Genomic DNA, 21,278 nt, shown 5'->3' with positions numbered 1-21,278 from the left:
ACATACCATAGGTGGCCCCAAAGGAAATGAAACCAAACTCTTAGAATTTTGTCTTCCCACATAAGCAAACTCAGAGCACTGCCAATCTATGTTTTTCTACAAGTAATTGTACCAAAAAAAGAAAGAAAAAAGCCTGTCTCTGTTACTTACGTGCAACTACTAACAAGGTTCACATCTGCCCTTATCATGGGACTATATTGTTGCACAAATTCCTTGTCTTCAACAAAATGCTTGGGGGTGCCTCCAAATTCCGTAAGGTAATGACTAATTTGTTCTTCTGACAATTCATCTTCTTTGGGAATGTGAAGCCAGGCCTTTGACTTGAAACATGAACAACAACACAGGCCTGATATTTCATATAACACACTTGGCTCATAAACTGAAAACTGTTGATCTAAGGGAAAAGTCATTAAACCAAGGCTGGGAAGGAGACTGCTTTATCTACAGGCTTCAGGAAAGAACTATGTCGTTTTGAAAGCAGGGAGAAGGTTCATCAGTAATAACTGCAGCATCATAATGCCACCAAAATGGCTTTGTAGATTTAGAATCCTGGGACAGGCAGGATCTTTCTCCAGATGAAGTGGGGAAGACCAAAGAGGTAGGAGGAAGAGCAGCAGGAGCAACAGCACCAAGTTGAAAAAGCCATGGTAGTTCTAAGAACTTGACATCACTGTCCCCTTTTAAAATTTCAACGAGTCTTTCCTGGTTCTGATGCAGTTACTTTGCTCAAAGTTGGTTACGTTCCCAGCTGACCCAGAATGAAGGAAAAAGCACTCTGGTCAGCATTAGCTCAGAGATGGCAGGAATAGTACCAGTAGAGAACAGTTGAAGTGCTTTTCAGGGAAACAGGGAGAGAATGATATTGAAAGAGATTTAAGGGACTTTTCAACAGCAAGTATTCGGTTGGTGCAAAATCAGTTATGGTTTTTGCCATTGAAAGTAATGGCAGGATGGGCGTGGTGGCTCACACCTGTAATCCCAGCACTTTGGGAGGCTGAGGCAGGTGGATCACCTGAGGTCAGGAGTTCAAGACCAGCCTGGCCAACATGGTGACACCCCATCTCTACTAAAAATACAAAATTAGCCAGTTGTGGTGGCACACGCCTGTAGTCCCAGCTACTCGGGAGGCTGATACAGGAGAATCGTTTGAACCCAGGAGGCAGAGGTTGCGGTGAGCCAAGATCGTGCCACTGCACTCTAGCCTGGACAGCAGAGTGAGACTCTATCTCAAAAAAGAAAAAGAAAGTAGTGGCAAAAACCTCAATTGCTTTTGCATCAACCTAATAGTATCCCTAGCATCATCATCATACTGGACCAGAATTCACCAGATAGGGAAATAATGGCTTCATTTTTATCCCCATTTCCCTGCTCTCCACTGCCCTTCCTAGGAAAAAGCTAAATTACTTACATGTATAGGAGTTGCACTTGACAAAAATAAATGCAGTGGTTCTGGTTTATTGTTTTCTTTTAAGTGTAGTGCAGTCCTAAAAGCAATGTAGGATCCCATACTAAATTCAGAAAAGAAAAACATGACAAGAACTGTTAAGCAAAACTCATGATGATCCACAGAAAGTCAACAGGAACAGTATCATAAACACAACAATGATCATGTAACAGTTGAAAGAAAAGCGTGAGATGATTAAGAAGTCTATCTTTTCAGTGATTTATATCAGCATAAAAAGTGTTTCAAAGACAGCCTAGATAATTCACTCTAAGATTTAGTACTGATTTCCACAGTGTCTTCAAATTAATTTAAATTTCCTTTTCTTCCTTAAAGATGTGTATCACTATGCCTTTGTTAGCGTATATCCGCAGTGCTCAAAATATGGTTTAGGGACCCCTGGAAATTCCTGAGATCCTAATGGATGGTCCATGAGGTCAAAGCTATTTTCAGGATAAATACTAAAATGTTATTTGCCTTTTTTACTCCAATGCATACACAGTGGAGTTTTCCAGAAGCTATATAACATGATATAGCAACAGTTTGAATGCAGAGACAGAAATGAGAATCCATCTGCTTTCTATTGTGTCAGACATTAAACAGATTTGCAAAAGTATAAAAGGATGCCACTCTTCTCACCTTCTCACATGTTTTTGGAAAATATAGTCTTTTTCATAAAAATGTATTATTTATGTCCATGTAATATAGGTTTGTTAATGTTATTTTTAGATAAGTTAATAAATATCTTTAAATTTTCTTAGTTTTTCCTTCCAGTATGATAAATATTGCCAGATATATCACACAAAAACAAAAGCTCTTTGAGTTCCTCAATGCATCTTAAAAGTATAAAGGGGTACTGGGGCTGAAAATGTTTGTGAACTGCTATTGATATTATGTAAATACATTTGGTAGACAAAACTGCCAGAGGCTGCTTATTTGTAAATTGCATATGTTTATATTTTATGAAAGAAAGGGAAACTCAGCACCATGTTCATTGCATATGGAGTGTAAAGTGCAGGTAATTTGGAAATATATATCAAGAACTTTTACAGGTTGGATGCAGTGTCTCCCGTCTGTAATCCCAGCATTTTGAGAGGCGGAGGTAGGTAGATCACTTGGGCCCAGGAGTTGCAGACCAGCCTGGGCAACATGGTGAAACTCCATCTCTATAAAACATCAATGATAAGAAATTAGCAGGGCGTGGTGGCCTGCTCCTGTAGTCCCAACTACTTGGGAGGCTGAGGTGGAAGAATCACTTGAGCCTGGGAGACAGAGGTTGCAGTGAGCCATGATCGCACCACTGCCCTCCCAGCCTGGGTGACAGAGCAAGACCCTGTCTTGAAAAGAACTTTAAGAATGTGCATATTATTTAACGTAAATTCTGAGAATTTATCCTAAAAAACTGATAGGAGATGTATACTAAATTTTCTATAAGAATGTTCATTGGGCTGGGTACGGTAGCTCACGCCTGTAATCCCAACACTTGAGCAGGCCAAGGCAAGTGGATCACTTGAAGTCAACAGTTTGAGACCAGCCTGGCCAATATGGTGAAACCCCAACTCCATTAAAAATACAAAAATTAGGCCGGGCGCAGTGGCTCAAGCCTGTAATCCCAGCACTTTGGGAGGCCGAGACGGGCGGATCACGAGGTCAGGAGATGGAGACCATCCTGGCTAACACAGTGAAACCCCGTCTCTACTAAAAATACAAAAACTAGCCGGGCGAGGTGGCGGGCGCCTATAGTCCCAGCTACTCGGGAGGCTGAGGCAGGAGGATGGCGTAAACCCGGGAGGCGGAGCTTGCAGTGAGCTGAGATCCGGCCACTGCACTCCAGCACGGGCGACAGAGCGAGACTCCGCCTCAAAAAAAAAAAAAAAAACAAAGAAAACAAAAATTAGCCAGGTATGGTGGTGTGTGCCTCTAATCCCAGCTATTTGAGAGGCTGAGGTGGGAGGATTGCTTGAATCCATGATGTGTAGGTTGCAATGAGCTGAGATCATGATATTGCACTCCAGCCTGGGTGACAGAGTGAGATTCTGTCTCAAAAAAAAAAAAAAGAATGTTCACTGAACTATTGTTTATAACAGAAAAAGATAGAAATACCTCATATCCACAAAAGGAGGTTAATCAAGCAAATCAGGAAGCAATGTATACTTACAGGATGTGAAAGAAATTTATAGCAATAATATAAATATATTTAATATATTTAATTTAATATTACTATAATATAAATGTAGCAATAAATATCTTTCACAACCTGTGAGTATCCTTTTTTTTTTTTTTTTTTTTTGAGACAGAGTCTTGCTCTGTCGCCCGGGCTGGAGTGCAGTGGCCGGATCTCAGCTCACTGCAAGCTCCGCCCCCCGGGTTCACGCCATTCTCCTGCCTCAGCCTCCCGAGTAGCTGGGACTACAGGTGCCTGCCACCTCGCCCGGCTAGGTTTTTGTATTTTTAGTAGAGACGGGGTTTCACCATGTTAGCCAGGATGGTCTCGATCTCCTGACCTTGTGATCCGCCGGTCTCAGCCTCCCAAAGTGCTGGGATTACAGGCTTGAGACACCGCGCCCGGCTTTTTTTTTTTTTTTTTTTTTTTTTTTTGAGATGGGAGTCTCGCTTTGTCGCCCAGGCTGGAGCGCGGTGGTGTGATCTCGGCTCACTGCAGGCTCCGCCTCCCGGGTTCACGCCATTCTCCTGCCTCAGCCTCCCAAGCAGCTGGGACTACAGGCGCCCACCACCACGCCCGGCTAATTTTTTGGAGTATACATTGTTTTTAAGTGAAAATGATCAAGTACATATATAAAACCAGACCCCATTGTGGAAAAATACTAAGTAACCACATCAGAATTTTAAAGCATTCTTATCTGGGTAGGAGGATGATGGGTACTTTTTATTTTTTAATTTTTGTTTGACTATATTTGTAAATCTTATGTGAGATAACAGCCAAAATTTATTGAGACCTTACTATATACCAATTTATTTAAGATCATTATTCATTTAAGCCTCACAAGTGGGAACTGTTGTTATTGTACTCTTATAGAAAAAGAAACTAACTCAGAAGCCTAAGAAATTTTTGCAAGTTCATACAACTGATAAAGATAGCCAGAACCCCAGGGTCTCTGACTTAACCTGAAAATTATACAATGTAGCTTAAGAAACATATACTTTGCATAGTTTCTATTTCAAAAATAAATAGAATGTAAGCTGCTGTTAAAGTTTTGGTTTTACAAGTGTTGACTTTATTTGCCTAAAAGGAAAAAAAATAGGTATACTTACCATACAACTGGTGAATTGTAAAAGTTTTTATGGTCATAATTACCCAACATACTGTCTAGCCAATAAAAAGGTATGCATCTTACAAAACACAAAGAACAACATTAACCACAAACTTAAGATAGAAGGAACTCCCCTGAAATCTTTTAAAACGGATATCAAATACCTGTGGCCAAAAAATGCAAATTGTTTGTCCTGGATGACTGGCTGCAGAGCACAAACAACTTCATCAACTAACTGGGAGATGTCATTTGCAAAAGGTTCTTCAATTCGGCTTTCTCTTCCAGGAAGCCTTAAGGAGTGCACTGGAGATGGAGAATCACAAGTGAACATGTACAGACAGTTGATGAGATATTGTGATGTTATAAAAGGGCTAATATTTACCTCATGGAAAAAATTTCAAGGAAATGAATGATAACAATTAAGTGCAGCGAGGTAAAAGTTTTACAATGTGCTGATAATAAAAGCAAGAGCATAAAATATAGCAGACTAAGTATCTGCTCACAATAAGATAAAGGGAACACCTAGAAGAAAAAGAAAAAAAAAAGGAATTGAAAATTCCACTGATGATCATGTGCTGATGAAATGCTTACCCCAACAACCATTACCTATATCAGGAAAATAAAACATCAGGTTTCAGGGGTGACCTAGACAGTCAGGAGATAAGTCACTGGAAAACATTAAATTTGAGAGTTAGAACTGAGTCCTTTACACAAAGCCAAGAAACCCTAAATTCTAGACCCTCTGTGAAAAAGGTGGACTACAAATAAAGTATTTATTTTCCAAATGGCAAAGGAGAGAAGAACTTTCTGATTTTGCCTTGGCTCTGGATGGAGGAAAAAGTCTGCCCTTACCTTTTTTTAACCAAAGCCTTGTGTTTATGCAAATTTGAAGTTTATTTATGTTACCTTGGTAGACTGGAGTGCAGGTAACATAAACTTCAAATTTATAGAAAGTGAAGCTGTAAAAATAACTTGAAGTGATTCTGGGCTAGTAGCACTTCAGGATGCCTAACAGAAACAATGACAAGTCGTCTCCTAATGAATACACAACATAAGCATCTCCAGGATCAAACATCAAGCTGATCCCAAATAACTTATTGGCTTGCTTGCTAGAGCAAAATCTAACACACTGTAAAGGAATACAACAAAATCCAGGACCCAACAAAGTAAAACTGACAATGTCTAACATATAATCAAAACTTACCAGACATGCCAAAAAGCTGGAAGATATGACCCATAACAGGTCCGGGGGAGCATCAAACATAAGAAACAGACAAGAAATAACAAACAATGGAGTCAGCAGACAAGGACCTTAAACAGTTATTAAATATGAATGTGCTCAATAATGTAAATGAAAATATGAACATGATAAGAACAGAAACTAAAGATTTTTCAAAGACCAAAATGGAACTTGTAGAGATGTAAAATATATGTAAAAATGTTTAAAAACACCAGACAGGATTAACAGCAGACTACACACCAAGAAGAAAAGATCAGTGAACTTAAACATAGAAAAAGAAACTATCCACAATTAAGCATGTTGGCTGGGCATAGTGGCTCACACCTGCAATCCCAGCACTTTGGCAGGCCGAGGTGGGCAGATCACTTCAAGTCAGGAGTTCAGGACCAACCTGGCCAACAGGGTGAAACCCCATCTCTACTAAAAATACAAAAATTGGCTGGGCATGGTGGCACGCACCTGTAGTCCCAGCTACTTGGGAGGTGGAGGCAGGAAAATCACTTGAGCCTAGGAGGCGGAGGTTGCAGTGAGCCAAGATCACACCACTGCATTCCAGCCTGGATGACAGAGTAAGACTCTGTCTTCAAAATTAAAAAAAGAAAATTAAGTGTGGAAAGAACATGACAAAATAAATGCACAGCTGATGAGTATACCATGGTACCTATAAATCAATGTAACATAGGTGTAATTGGAGTCCCAGAAGGAGAGAAGAGGGAAACAGAAAAAATTTGAAAAAAATGGTGGCTGAATATTTCAAAATTTGAAACTTACAAAGTTATAGATCCAAGAAGTTCAAGGAAACTCAAGCAGAATAAACAATGAAAACCACACCAAGGCTTGTCCATCAAATTGCTAAAAACACTTGATAAAAAGATGGTCTTTAAAAGCAGCCACAGAAGAGAGACATAGATACAAAGGTAATGACAAAACATTTCTTATTTTTTTATTTATTTATTTATTTGAGATGGAGTCTCACCTTATTGCTTAGGTTGGAGTGTCGTGGTGCAATCCTGGCTCACTACAACCTCTGCCTTCCAGATTCAAGTGATTCTCCTGCCTCAGCCTCCCAAGTAACTGGGAATACAGGCACATGCCACCACACCCGGGTAATTTTTGTATTTTTATTAGAGACGGGGTTTCACCATGTTGGCCAGGCTGGTCTCAAACTCCTGACCTCAAGTGATCTGCCCGTCCTGGCCACCCAAAGTGCTAAGATTACAGACATGAGCCACAGTGCCCAGGCCATGACAGCACATTTCTTGTTAGAAATTGTGCAAGCCTGCCAGGTGCGGTGGCTCATGTCTGTAATCCCAGAACTTTGTTGAGGCCAAGGCTGAAAGTGCTTGAGTTTGAGACAGCCTGGGTAATGAATTGAGACCTTATCTCTATAAAAAAAAGATTTAAAAATATTAGCTGAGTGTGGTGGTGCACATCTGTAGTCCCAGCTACTTGGGAGACTGAGGCAGGAGGACTGCTTGAGCCTGGGAGGTTTAGGCTACATTGAGCCGTGATTGTGCCACTGCATTCAAGCTGAAAGACAGAATGAGATGTATGGATGGGTGGACAGAAGGAAGGAAGGAAGGAAGGGAGGGAGGGAAGAAGGGAGGGAGGGAAAGAGGGAAGGGAAGGGAGGGATTGAGGAAGGGAAGGAGGGAAGGAAGGGAAAGAGGGAGGGAGGGAAGGAAGGGAAGAAGGGAAGGACAGAGGGAGGGAGGGAAGGAGGGGGTGGGAGGGAAATTGGGCAAGCCAGATAACAATACTAGGGGGTAGGAAGGGAGGGAACAACTGTCAACCTGCCATTCCATATCCTGTGACAATATCTTTCAAAAGTGGAAGTTAAAGACTTTTTAGACACGTAAAACCCATGAGAATTCAATGCCAGCAGACTTGCACTAAAATAAATATTAAAGGAACTTCTTCAGGCAGAATAAAAATAATGTCAGATGAAAATCTGGATCTACTTTAACAAAGGTAATCATGTAAATATATATAAAATATTATTTTTTATCATTTTGGTTTTTCCCCACACACTCAGAAGTTCTTACTAAACATTTTTTTTCACTTTAAAATCACTAAAAAAGGCAGCTGACTGCTCTCCACAAAATTGATAAGTAGGAAAGTGTTTTATAAAAGTAGCACAAAGGTCAAGAGAGAGGAATGGAGTAACGCTCTTATAAGGTTCTTTCGTTAAAAATGAACTGGTTTAATAAAATTTGAAAGTAGACTGTGATCATTTAAAGATGTATTTTGGAAGGCTAAGTGCAGTGGCTCATGCCTATAATTCCAGCACTTTGGGAGGCCAAGGTGGGAGGATCGCTTTGGCTCAGGAGTCCAAGACCAGCCTAAGCAACATAGGGAGATCACGACTGTACGAGAAACTTAAAAAGTAAAAATTAACCAAGCTTGGTGACACATTCCTATAGTCCCAGCTACTCAAGAGGCTGAAGCAGGCCAGAAACAAAAAATGACAAAATATTGCTAAATCTAAACAATACTTTTTAAACTGGAGCAATAGCTCTCACTCACGGATCAGAGGACTCAATATTGTTATGATGTCAATTTTCCCAAAATGGATCTATAACTTCACGGCAATCCCAAACAAAATCTCAGCAAATTGATAATCTGATTTTCAAAGCTGTATGGAAATGCAAAGGACTTAAAACATCCAAAACAACATTCAGAAAGAAGAACAAAGCTGGAGAACTTATGCTACTTGACATCCAAGGCTTATTATAAGGCCACAGTAATGAAGATAGTATACTTTTGGAATAAACATAGACGTATAGATCAGTGGAGTAGAGAATCCATAAACAGACCTACACATGGACTTCCAGATATTCATGTTTTCCATGAAGGCATCAAGGAAACATCCCAATTACCCTGAGACTGCCCTGCTGCTGGAATGAAGACACTGTGTTTCTGGTATCATATGAGGCAAGTACACGGATGGGACAGAATAGAGAACCCGGGCCAGGCACGGTGGCTCATGCCCATAATCCCGGCACTTTGGGAGGCCGAGGCAGGTGGATCACCTGAAGTCAGGAGTTTGAGTCTAGTCTGCTCAACTTGGCAAAACCATATTTCTATGAATAATACGAAAATTAACCGGGCATCGTGGTTCATGCCTGTTATCACAGTTACTCAGAAGGCTGTGGCATGAGAATCGCTTGAACCCAGGAGGCAGAGGCTGCGGTGAGCTGAGACTGTGCCATTGCACTCCAGAGCGAGACTCCCATCTCAAAAAATAAATAAATAGCCCAGAAATAGACCCACATACATGTGAAAACTCAATTTATAATTCAACTGACACTTAAAACCAGTGGCAGAATGTATAGACCTCTCAGTAAGCATTGCCAAGCCAACTGGCTATTCATGTGGTATAAGTAAACTTGGATATCTAGCTCACACTATATACAAAAGACTGGCTCAAATATGACAAAAATCTTTAGAATTCATAGAAGAAAAATAGGCAAATAACTGACTTGGGGTTAGGATATAGGGTTAGGTGAGGTTTGCTTTTAAAGCAAGCCATAAAAAGCATAAAATTTAAAAGAGTAATAAGCTTGATTATATTAAAATTTAAAGCTTCTGTGAGTCAGAAGATACCACATTGAAAAGAAAGGTGGCACAAACCAGAAGACATTTTCAACACACAAAACCTACTAAAAAAAATTAGAATCCAGAATAGACAAAGAATTTTGGCCAGGCATAGTGGCTCATGCCTATAATCCCAGCACGTGGGCAGGCTGAAGCAGGAGGATCACTTGAGCCCAGGAGTTTGAGACCAGTCTTGGCAACATAGTGAGATGCTGTCTCTATTTAAAAAAAGAAAAAAAGAAAAGAAAATTAGCCAAGCATAGTAGTGTATGCCTGTAGTCCCAGCTACTCAGGAGGCTGAGGTGGGAGGATTGCTTGAGGCTGAAAAGTTAAGGCCGCAGTGAGCCAAGATCATGCTACTGTACTCCAGCCTGGGAACAGAGCAAGATGCTGTCGAAAGAAAAAGAAAAAGGAAGGAAGGAAAGAAAGAAGGAAGGAAGGAAAGAAAGAAAAGAATTTCTACATGTCAATGAGAAAAAGACAAGCAATCAAAATGTGAAAAAAATGTCTAATCTTACTTGTAGTAAGAGTTAATGTAAAGTTAGAATAATTTCATGCACAGAGCAAAAAATTACAATGGTATTGTCAACAATATAGAGCAATAAGAATTTTCCGGTTAGTCTCTGGCTAGTCGTTGCTTTGCCTAGACGTGGACGTGTGGACTGCCGCTCCCGCTCTTCGCGCTCTCGCGTTTCATTTTGGGCAGCGCGCCAGCAGGATGGCCCACAAGCAGATCTACTACTCGGACAAGTACTTCGACGAACACTACGAGTACCGGCATGTTATGTTACCCAGAGAACTTTCCAAACAAGTACCTAAAACTCATCTGATGTCTGAAGAGGAGTGGAGGAGACTTGGTGTCCAACAGAGTCTAGGCTGGGTTCATTACATGATTCATGAGCCAGAACCACATATTCTTCTCTTTAGACGACCTCTTCCAAAAGATCAACAAAAATGAAGTTTATCTGGGGATCATCACATCTTTTTCAAATTTAATGTATTTGTGTATATAAGGTAGTATTCAGTGAATACTTGAGAAATGTACAAATCTTTCATCCATACCTGTGCATGAGCTGTATTCTTCACAGCAACAGAGCTCAGTTAAATGCAACTGCAAGTAGGTTACTGTAAGATGTTTAAAAGTTCTTCCAGTCAGTTTTTCTCTTAAGTGCCTGTTTGACTTTACCTGTTACTTTTGTTCAATAAAGTTTGTATGTTGCATTTAAAAAAAAAAAAAAAAAAAAAAAAGAATTTTCCTATACTGCTTTGGTAGTATAAATTATTATAATTCCTTTGGAGAACAATTTGACAATATTTCATGTAGTTGAAGATGTTCATACTCTACCACCCAGAAATTCCATTCCTAGATGTAGACTCTCTCGTACATGTATGTAAGAAGATATGTATAAAATGCTCATAGAAGCCCTGTTTATACAAATAGCAAAAACATGAAAATGACCTTAATGCCTGAGAACCGAATAGATACATATATTGTGTTATAGTCACACAATGGAATACTAAAAACTAGATGAGGGAAAAGCAAGTTTCAGAGAAATGTTTACAACATGAAACATTCATATAGGCCAGATGCGGAGGCTCACACCTGTAATCCCAGCACTTTGGGAAGCTGAGGCAGGTGGATCACCTGAGATCAGAAGTTCGAGACCAGCCTGGCCAACATGGTGAAACCCTGTCTCTACTAAAAATACAAAAATTAGCCGGGTGTAGTGGCACATGCCTATAATCTCATATACTTGGGAAGCTGAGGCAGGAGAATCACTTGAACCCGGGAGGTGGAGATTGCAGTGAGCAGAGATTGTGCCACTGCACTCCAGCCTGAGGGACAGAGTGAGACTCTGTCTCAAAAAAAAAAAAAAAAAAAAGTATATAAAGTTAGAAATATGAAAGATTAAACTATATCTTGCTTAAGTCAGAGTTTGAGGAGGCTATAAATGGAGAGGGAGACTTCAATTATATTGGTACTGTTTTATTCTACAAGGGGAGCAGTGGACAAGGTTAAGTTTATGCTATACATTTTTATAGACCAACTATTTGAAAACGTGTTTAAAGGAGTGGCCTTTAATTGTCTATATTGAACCATCAGGTATTGATTAAAAACCTCATATAAAAGTATTTCCGATAATTTCTAAAAAGGCCTTTAGGAATTACAGGGCTCTCTTCTTCTAATGAATGGATTTTTTGTTTGAGACTTGATATCAGAGTATTGGCTACCAGCATGTAGAAAGGATGAGACTTGGAAAGCTTGAGGAATACTGAGGTATAGAGTCCCACAGAAACATGGAAATATCAAAGAACCAGAATTACAGAACCCCCAGCCACACAAACGAGGTGGTTTTTAAAACTGCACTTCAGTAGTAAGCAGCCAATCTTAGCCCCAGTGGAATGACCTGTTCTTGCTAGTCAGGAAAATCTAACACACTTCGTCGTAAACAAAGATAAATTTATCATACAGGATACAGAAAGTATAAATCAAAGTTTTTCAGCCAATGAAAACACTTTCCTCATCTCTACTAAAAAATATAAAAATTAGTCGGGCGTGGTGGCATGCGCCCGTAATCTCACCTACTTGGGAGGCTGAGACACAAGAATCACTTGAATCCTGGAGGCAGAGGTTGCAGTGACCCAAGATCGCACCACTGCACTCTAGACTGGGTGACAGAGCGAGACTCTGTCTCAACAATAAACAAAGCAAAACAAAAAACACCTCACGAAGCAGAAAAAAACAGCACAACACTCCAACTTAGATGAAATTAAACCAGAAATAGTGGAAACGAAAGAACACTGTAACTCAGAAATGTAAAATTCTTCACAGAAATAGACCCCCAAAAATGCACAAAGAGCTGACAGAATAGTGGACAGAAATGGATTAAAAAGACAAAAATTATTTCAAAAATGACTAAAAGTTGCCCATGACACAGTGGATGCGAAGTGCTGTATTGAATTGGATATGGAGTACAGAAAAAAGAGCTAGGAAACAAAAGTGGGACAGAGAAATCATTACTAAACAAAGTAGTAGTCATGGAAGGCAGAAAAGGTTCCAGCTTAGGAACACATGGATAGCCTCAAGAAAAGTAAACAAAATAAAACACTGGAAAATAACCAATATTTAATTCATGCAGACTTCCTGTTAGTAGCAGTGAATCCATAGTGGCTCTGCAACAACCTCAATTCTTGTAGAAGGAAGTAGAGTAGAAGGAAGAATTTGACTGAGGGGCATAAGGCAGAGTGACAGACTGAGGCAAGTTTTAGAGCAGGAGTGTAAGTTTATTAAAAATCTTAAAAAGACCGGGCGCAGTGACTCAGGCCTGTAATCCCAGCACTTTGGGAGGCCAAGACGGGTGGATCACCTGAGGTCAGGAGTTTGAGACCAGCCTGGCCAACATGGTGAAATCCTGTCTCTACTAAAAATACAAAAATTAACTGGGCATGGTGGCAGGCTCCCATAAAATCCCAGTTACCCAGGAGGGTGAGGCAGGAGAAATTGCTTGAACCCAGGAGACAGAGGTTGCAGTGAGCCGAGATTGCGCCACTGCACTTCAGCCTGGGTGACAGAGCGAGACTCCATCTCAAAAAAGAAAAAAAAAAAAAGCTTAAGAGGATTGAGCACAGTGGCTCACGCCTGCAATCCCAGCACTTTGGGAGGTTGAGGAGGGTGAATTCTTGAGCGAGTATTATGCCAGCCTAGACAACGTGGCAAAAGCCCAACTATACAAAAACAACAACAACAACAAAAATACAAGAAAAGAAATTAGCCAAGCGTGGTAGCTTATGCTTGTGTTCCCAGCTACTTGGAAGGCTGGGGTGGGAGGATCGCTTGAGCCTGGGAGGTTGAGGCTGCAGTGAGCTGCGATTGCACCACCGCACTCCAGCCTGGACAACAGAGCAAGACCCTGTGTCAAGAAAAAAAAAAAAAAAAGGCTTAGAACAGAAACAAAAAAGGAAGTGAAGTGTGAAGTACACTTGGAAGAGGGCCAAATGGATGACTTGAGAGATCAAGTGCCCCGTTTGACCTTTGACTTGGGGCTTATACATTGGCATGCTTCGGAGGGTTGCATCCCTTCTACCCTGATTCTTCCCTCGGGGTGGGCTGTCTGCATGTGCAGTGGCCTGCCAGAACTTGGGAGCGGCCACGTGCACCGTGTGTTTACTGGAGTTGTATGCACGCTCACTTAAAACATTTTTCCCTCACTAGTTTTTCTGGAAAAAGGACCAGTTAAACGCCACCATTTTGCCTCTTAGTGCGCATGTGTGAATCCACTTGACCAGCTTCTAAAATCTTATCAGGAATCTGCCAATTGCCGACTTTCACTGTGTTGTAGCTACTGGGGGACTCCCTTTCCCTAGAACTGGTGATGACTAATTATTATTTTAGAGAGGCAGTTTAACAACTGCCTGACCATCACCTGGATATCACTTGACATTCCTGGCTGGGGGTGGAGGGGCCTCTCCTGCCTTGTTTATGTCTTAACTACCTACTGTAACATTCCCTGAAATAGAATAAGAAAGAAAACTACATATTAAAAGAGGCTATCATATGCTTGAGAAACTTGACCTGTGGTAGTTGCATTAAAATGTTAGAATTGGAGGATTTGTGGCTGGACACAGTGGCTCACACCTGTAATCCCAGCACTTTGGGAGGCTGAGGCAGGCGGATCACCTGAGGGCCAGGAGTTTGAGACCAGCCTGGCCAACATGGTGAAATCCCATCTCTACTAAAAATACAAAAATGAGCCAGGCATGGTGGTGCGTGCCTGTATTCCCAGCTACTCAGGAGGCTGAGACAGGAGGATCACTTGAACCCAGGAGGCAGAGGCTGCAGTGAGCCAAGATCATGCCACTGCACTCCAGCCTGGGTGACAGAATAAGACTCTGTCTCACACACACACACACACACGCGCGCGCGCGCACACACACACACACACACACACAGCCCTCCAAACAAATTACCAAGTCATTTATAAAAGAAGCAAATCACGATGGTATCAGACTCTTTGATAACAAAATCTGAAGCAAGGCAACAAACAGTAAAACAAGTTGTTCAAGAAACTCAAAGAAGTCTACACATCAGTAATGTAGTTTACACCTGTAATCCCAGCACTTTGGGAGGCCAAGGTGGGGGGATTGCTTGAGGGTAGGAGTTTGAGACCAGCCTGGGCAACAAAGCAAGACTCTGTGTCTACAAAAAAAATTTTTTTAAAAAAAGAATTTATTTCCAGTATCAAAGCAGTCTTAGAGATGGAGAAACTTAGCATATATTGGAATCATGGGGCTGCCTGAGGAATCTACTAAAACAGCAATCAACTATAGCCCATGGGTCAAAGCCAGCAGCCACACTGGTTTTATTTATTTGTTAATTTTTTTAGGTGGAGTCTCACTCTGTCGCCCAGGCTGGAGTGCAGTGGCATGATCTCGGCTCACAGCAACCTCCACCTCCCGGGTTCAAGCGATTCTTCTGCCTCAGCCTCCCGAGTAGCTGTGATTATAGGCGTGCACTACTACGCTCAGCTAAGTTTCTGTATTTTTAGTGGAGACAGGGTTCACCATGTTGGTCAAGCTAGTCTTGAATTCCTGACCTCAAATAATCTGCCCACCTCAGCCTCCCAAAGTGCCAGGATTACAGGCGTGAGCCACCATGCCCAGCCTGCAGCCACATATTCTGGTAAATAAAGTTTTACTGGGACACAGCCATGCTCATTTTGTATGCACTGTCTGTGCTTACTTTTGGGAGACATTGAGTTGCAGCAAGGACTGTATGTCCCACAAATGTGCAAATATTTGCTATTAGGCCCTTTACAGAAAAAGCTCACCATCCTTGTACTAGAAGACAAACTTCATCCAATCAATACATGATTAGGGAAAGTTTGGCAAAAGGACTGGTGGTGAGCTTTGAAGACTTTATTGTGTTTCTAAGACTAAAAAAAAAAATTAGGGATGATGTTACATGCTCTGACAGAGTAGAAATAATACAACTGTTTTTTGAGAGAAGGAAGAAAAAAGAAAATACAATAAATTCATACTAAAAATGCAAAACTTAGAGGGGCATGGTGACACATGCCTGTAAGTGCAGCTACTTAGGAGGCTGAGGCACAAGCATTGCTTGAACCCGAGAGTTGGAGGTTGCAGTGAGCCGAGACTGCGCCACTGCACTCCAGTCTGGATGACAGAGCAAGATTCTGACTCAAAACCAATACATCAATAAATAATTATTATTATAGAGACAGGGTCTCACTGTGTTGCTCAGACTGGTCTTGAACTCCTGGCCTCAAGCAATCCTCCTGCCTCAGCCTCCCAAAGTGCTGGTATTACAGGCATAAGCCACTGCACCTGGATTTATAGCAGTCTTCTAGACTGTGTTCAAAAGCAAAGCAGAAAAAGGGAAAAGAGATCACATCATGGGACAAATTGGAAACAATTGCAAGACGATAGATTCAGTTCAACCATATCAATAATTATACCAAAGACAAATGCGGTATTAGAATATCATCTCCTAAAACAAAGTAAAGGCAACTTACTTTAGAAATATAAAAGTCACCCTATGGAAGTGTAATCTTGAAAGTTTATTATTAATTACCTACCAGGAAGGACAGTCTTGACCAAACTTCAAATTCTAATACATTTATGTCATCTGCCCTTATAAATTGTTTAAATGATGTTAAAAATGAATATACCTTCCAGTGAATCGTGAGTATCTTGGCCCCATTTGGCAAAATGAGCGGAGCCACCTCCTGCCCAGGGAAAGCAAATCAGCTTAAAAGTTGCCTCAGGGTTTTTGTATAAGCAGTTGAAAATGTTTTCATTCCTAGGGAGAAAATTCGAATATATGTAACATTATGTATATCAATTAAGTTCCCCATACTGAATTACCTGTGTTTTAATGAAAATCTTTATTAATTATAAGAAACATATGTTCAAATATAAAGTGATTGCAAATTTTTCCAATAAGAAAGGGCAAAACAGGTTTTTATGGTCTGTGTTGACAATTTGAATACATAGACTTTAAGGACTGGGCATGGTAGCTCATGCCTGTAACCCTAGCAATGGGAGGCCAAGGCAGGAGGATCACTTGCAACTAAGAGTTTGAAGCTAGTCTGGACAACATAGTGAGACCTCATGTCTACAAAAAATTTAAAAGTTAGGTTGGCATAGTGGTATACATCTATGATCCCAGCTACTTGGGAGGCAGAGGCAGGAGGATCTCTGGAGCCTAGGAGTTTGATGGTGCGGAGAGCTATGACTGCACCACTGAATTCCAGCCTCAGTGACAGAGTGACATCTTGCCTCTAATTTTTTTTTTTTTTTTTTTAAAGACATAGTCTCACCTTGTTTCCCGAGTAGCTGGGATTACAGGCAAGTGCCACCACACCCAATTAATTTTTTTATGTTTTAGTAGGGACGAGATTCCTCCCTGTTGGTCAGGCTGGTCTCGACCTCCCGACCTCAGGTGATCTGCCTGCCTCGGCCTCTGAAAGTGCTGGGATTACAAACATGAGCCACCATGCCCAGCCCTTGTCTCTAATTTTTAAATTATATAAACTTTTAGGGATGTAGGTGAAATTGTCACATACCTATATATAACATTCAATAAGTGCATTTTATATGCACACTTAAAGTGACATAAATGTTAATTTAGAAATTGCCTTTTTCACAATTTGGAGAATAGTTTTATCCAAACCGTTCATGGGCACCTTCAATCTTGGTATCTTCATGATCTCTAGAGCCACTTTTAAGTTATATGTCAGTTTTATAGAGCATATAATTTTGATTTCCTTCTGAATGTTTGACAAATGTAAAAAATGCTTTTTACATTTACTTGTAGGCCGGGCTCAGTGGCTCATGCCTGTAAGCCCGGCACTTTGGGAAGGCAAGGGAGGCAAATCACTAGAGGTCAGGAGTTCAAGACCAGCCTGGCCAACATGGCAAAACCCTGTCTCTACTAATAATACAAAAATTAGCTGGGTGTGGGGGTGGGCACCTGTAATCCCGGCTACTTGGGAGGCTGAGGCAGGAGAATTACTTGAACCCAGGAGGCGGGGGTTGCAGAGTGCTGAGGTCGCACCACTGCTCTCCAGCCTACGTGACAGACTGAAACTCCATCTCAAAACAAGGAAACAAACAAATCTACTTATAATGTCACTGGAATTTTATTCCAAGATCCAAGTACCCAATCAGGTGATACTAGGAAAATTTCTTTTTGAAAAAGTCATCCTATCTGTGCACATTTGTGCTCGCCACAATTTAAATGCTTTCTATAAAGTTTCCAAATTGACCATTAAATTCCTTACAAAGATATATAATATTCCCAAATATGAGGTTCTAAACCCTAGTATAATGATGAAATCTGTTATACCCCTCTCTTGTTTTTTCAGTTGATCTCTACAAACATTGAAAACTAACACCAACTGGTATCTTTTCAGGTTAACTTGTGTTCTGTAAAGGGTACTTTGTTCTTCATAACAAGATAATTGAGAACACTCATAAAATGAGAGATTTTAGATGAACCTAGGCACAAACGAATTTTTTTTTTGGCGGGGCAGGGGGTAGATAATTTCTGGAGAAAAACTCCCTGCTTTTTACTTGGGCACTTATGTTCATCATTACTAGTTGAAAGATAAGATAAAAGCAAAAAAGACTTTTTTTTTTTTTTTTTTTTTTTTGAGATGGAGTCTTGCTGTCAACCAGGCTGGAGTGCAGTGGTGCGATCTCGTCTCACTGCAACCTCCACCTCCCAGGTTCCAGCAGTTCTCCTGCCTCAGCCTCCTGAGTGCTTGGGATTACCACCATCCTGAGTGTGCGCCACCACACCCGGCGAATTTTTGATATTTTTAGTAGAGACGGGGTTTTGCCACGTTGGCCAGGCTGGTCTTGAACTCCTGTCTTCAGGTATTTCACCTGCCTCAGTCTCCCAAAGTGCTGGGATTACAGGCGTGACCCACTGCACCTGGCCAAGAAGCCTCTTTCAAACTAAAAAGGGAGCCGTACAAAGGCAGGGTATCGGAGCCCCTGGGATGGAGGAAGAGCCTGATGGCACAAGAAGTGGCCTACCTGGTTCTCTTAGCTTGGTCTCCTCTGTCCATGCTGTGAGGTGAGGGTGCAAGATTGCTGGTCTCTGCGGTGTGCTGAATGCCCAACAGCACTCAGTTCCTCTTGAGAGGGAGAACCTCTGCTCAGCCTTGTGCACACAGAAAAGTGAGTAGATTTCTGTTTAAAGGCTCTGACTCTTATTGACTGCTCCAACTTCTGTTAAAAATGAAGAAGGTTAGAGGAAAAGGAAGGAGAAGACAGTGAAGAGAAAAAAGTGACAGTGGTTATGACAAAGGAGAAGAAGAAATGGGTTAGAAGCAACACAACTGATGTTATTCAGATAAGGAGTCACCACCCCTCACCCCACCCCGTTCATATCCAATTAGCAGTAAGCGCTTCCATTATCAGGACTGCCAACGTATATACAGAAAGACAAAGATGCAACATTTCCAGACTCTAGCCATGAAACAAGCCTGCTCCTAAAAAAGCAGAAAATATTCTATACATACTAGAAAACTAGGGTAAGGGTGAGGGATGTTTGTTTTGACAACAGAGATGTCTTAGCTTTCTAGGTGTTTATAAAGTTGTACTCTTTTAAATCTCAAGAAAGAGGCTGGGCATGGTGGCTCATCCCAGTACTTGAGGTCAGGAGTTCAAGACCAGCGTGGCCAACGTGGTGAAACCCCCATCTCTACTAAAAACACAAAAATTAGCTGGACATATGTCACATGACTGTAATCCCAGCTAGTCGGGAGGCTAGGCTGGGGAATCGCTTGAACCTGGGAGATGGAGGTTGCAGTGAGCTGAGATCGCGCCACTGCACTCCAGCCTGGGCGACAGAGTGAGACTCCATCTCAAAAAATAAAATAAAATAAATCTCAAGAAAGAGGGATTCTAAAAAAAGGCTTCACTGCTGTGCCAAACTTCCCATTTTGCAAGCTTCAAATATTCAGAAAAGGGAAGAAAAATACCGAAAGATCTGTTCTTTATTTATTTATTTATTTATTTATTTATTTATTTATTTTTGAGACACAGTCTCACTCTGTCACCCAGGCTGGAGTGCAGTGGCTCTATCTTGGCTCACCTCCCAGGTTCCACCTCCCAGGTTCAAGTGATTCTCCTGTCTCAGCCTCGCAAGTAGCTGGGATTACCGTCACTGTGCCCAGATAACTTTTGTATTTCTAGTAGAGACAGGGTTTTGCCATGTTGCCCAGGCTGGTCTTGAACTCCTGACCCTAAGTGATCTACCCACATCAGCCTCCCAAAGTGCTGGGATTACAGGCATGAGCCACAATACCTGGCCAGATGTGTTATTTATTTATTTAGAGACTGAGTCTCGCTATATTGCCCAGGCTAGAGTGTGGTAGCGCGACCTGGGCTCACTACAACCTCTACATCCCAGGTTCAGGTGATTCCTCTGCCTCAGCCTCCCAAGTAGCTGGGATTACAGGCACCTGCCACCACGCCTTGCTAATTTTTGTATTTTTAGTAGAGACGGGAGTTTCACCATGGTGGCCAGGCTGGTCTCGAACTCCTGACCTCAAGTGCAGATCTGTCATTTATAAAGGTCTTTATCTTCTTACTTCCTAGGAGCTCCCTGGATCCCAGTATCAATTTTAAGGCCACGGTTAACTTGGCAGGCTCAGTTGTGACTTTCAACACAGCTCCAGAGAGCCCGGGTGAATCCCTCAGCCTCCAGTTTTTATCACGCAGTGGAGGGCATTTTTAGGAACAGAAAGATGTTCCTAAATAGAGGAAGAAAGTTTATGGAGGGTGGGGAGCCCATCTGTTTGTTTCTTAGAGCCTTTTCTTAGTAATTCTGGGCCAGAGCCATCATCACCACTCAGAAAAAAATCACCTGAATGACTCATGAGGATTTCACTGAATTTATGTGGAAATAGTTCCTTCTTAGGTAATCATACGAAAAGCAGAAAAAGACAGCAAATTCTTCCAAGGAAAACAGGCAGTCAGAGCTGGGATACAAATTTTTTGGTGTTGAGAATTAAAAGTTGTTATGGAGCATTACAAAGTTTTCATAAAAGTAGGTTGAATTCCTGCAACTCTTTCTAATTGAAGTACATGGAAACCTTGTTTTGTATCATTTTTTTTTTTGATTTGGCATGGTCTCTGACCAATTAATACCTGGGAGGATTAAACATTTAACCACTGTCCAGGTTTACTCAAGAAACGTTTTCCAAGTTGAGTAAAATGTCCTGGGTTTTGTTTTCAACACTGGAGGGATTCTCCGGTAAAAATAACAGTGACTCTTTCCGCAAGGTTACATCTCTAGATGCTTTCATTTGATTGAAGTACCAGATGAGAGAAGAGGGACAGTGGGACAGAGACAATACTCCAGAGATAATGGCTTAGATTTTTGTGGAACGGATGCATAATACTAGTCCAAAGATAAAACATGCCCAGCAAATGTCCAGCAGACTAGATTACAAAAAAAGCAATCTTTATAGAGATGCATTACAGAGAAACAGCAAAACAAAGAAACACAGAAGAAAATTATTAAAAGGAGCCAGGAGGTGAGAAGAAGTGGGCAGGGATTCACAGCAATGCAAAAACATGGAAGAGAAGAGAATGATATCTTCAAGTACTAAGAGACATAGAACTGCCAGATTAGAATTCTATACCCAGTAAAAACAGCTTTTAGGAAACAGGGCAATGTGAAGACATTTTC

The 21,278-nt window shown here is 41.2% G+C and overlaps 2 protein-coding genes across 4 annotated transcripts in view; one reads left to right on the top strand and one right to left on the bottom strand.

Moving 5' to 3' along the window:
- Nucleotides 1–21,278, bottom strand: part of OLAH (oleoyl-ACP hydrolase) — a 29,951-nt gene that overhangs the window by 7,634 nt on the left and 1,039 nt on the right. The window contains exons 2-6 of one of the 3 annotated variants that reach the window (XM_030940024.1): nt 18,614–18,808; nt 16,240–16,370; nt 4,878–5,016; nt 1,409–1,508; nt 151–320 (exon numbers count right to left, since the gene is read on the bottom strand). In XM_030940024.1, coding sequence (XP_030795884.1) covers nt 151–320; nt 1,409–1,508; nt 4,878–5,016; nt 16,240–16,370; nt 18,614–18,645 — 572 coding nt within the window. In that variant the 5' untranslated portion in view covers nt 18,646–18,808. The remainder of the gene's footprint in view (nt 1–150; nt 321–1,408; nt 1,509–4,877; nt 5,017–16,239; nt 16,371–18,613; nt 18,809–21,278) is intronic. The other 2 variants (XM_030940025.1, XM_030940026.1) reach the window with 2 other exon arrangements.
- On the top strand, nt 10,155–10,798 carry LOC115900272 (cyclin-dependent kinases regulatory subunit 2). Its single transcript, XM_030940027.1, has one exon. It carries the CDS (start codon nt 10,269–10,271, stop codon nt 10,506–10,508), a length of 240 nt encoding a protein of 79 aa, XP_030795887.1. The 5' UTR covers nt 10,155–10,268; the 3' UTR covers nt 10,509–10,798.

Source organism: Rhinopithecus roxellana, chromosome 11 (assembly GCF_007565055.1).
Source record: "Rhinopithecus roxellana isolate Shanxi Qingling chromosome 11, ASM756505v1, whole genome shotgun sequence".
Lineage (NCBI taxonomy): Eukaryota > Metazoa > Chordata > Mammalia > Primates > Cercopithecidae > Rhinopithecus > Rhinopithecus roxellana.
This window is presented reverse-complemented; position numbering and strand designations above follow the sequence as displayed.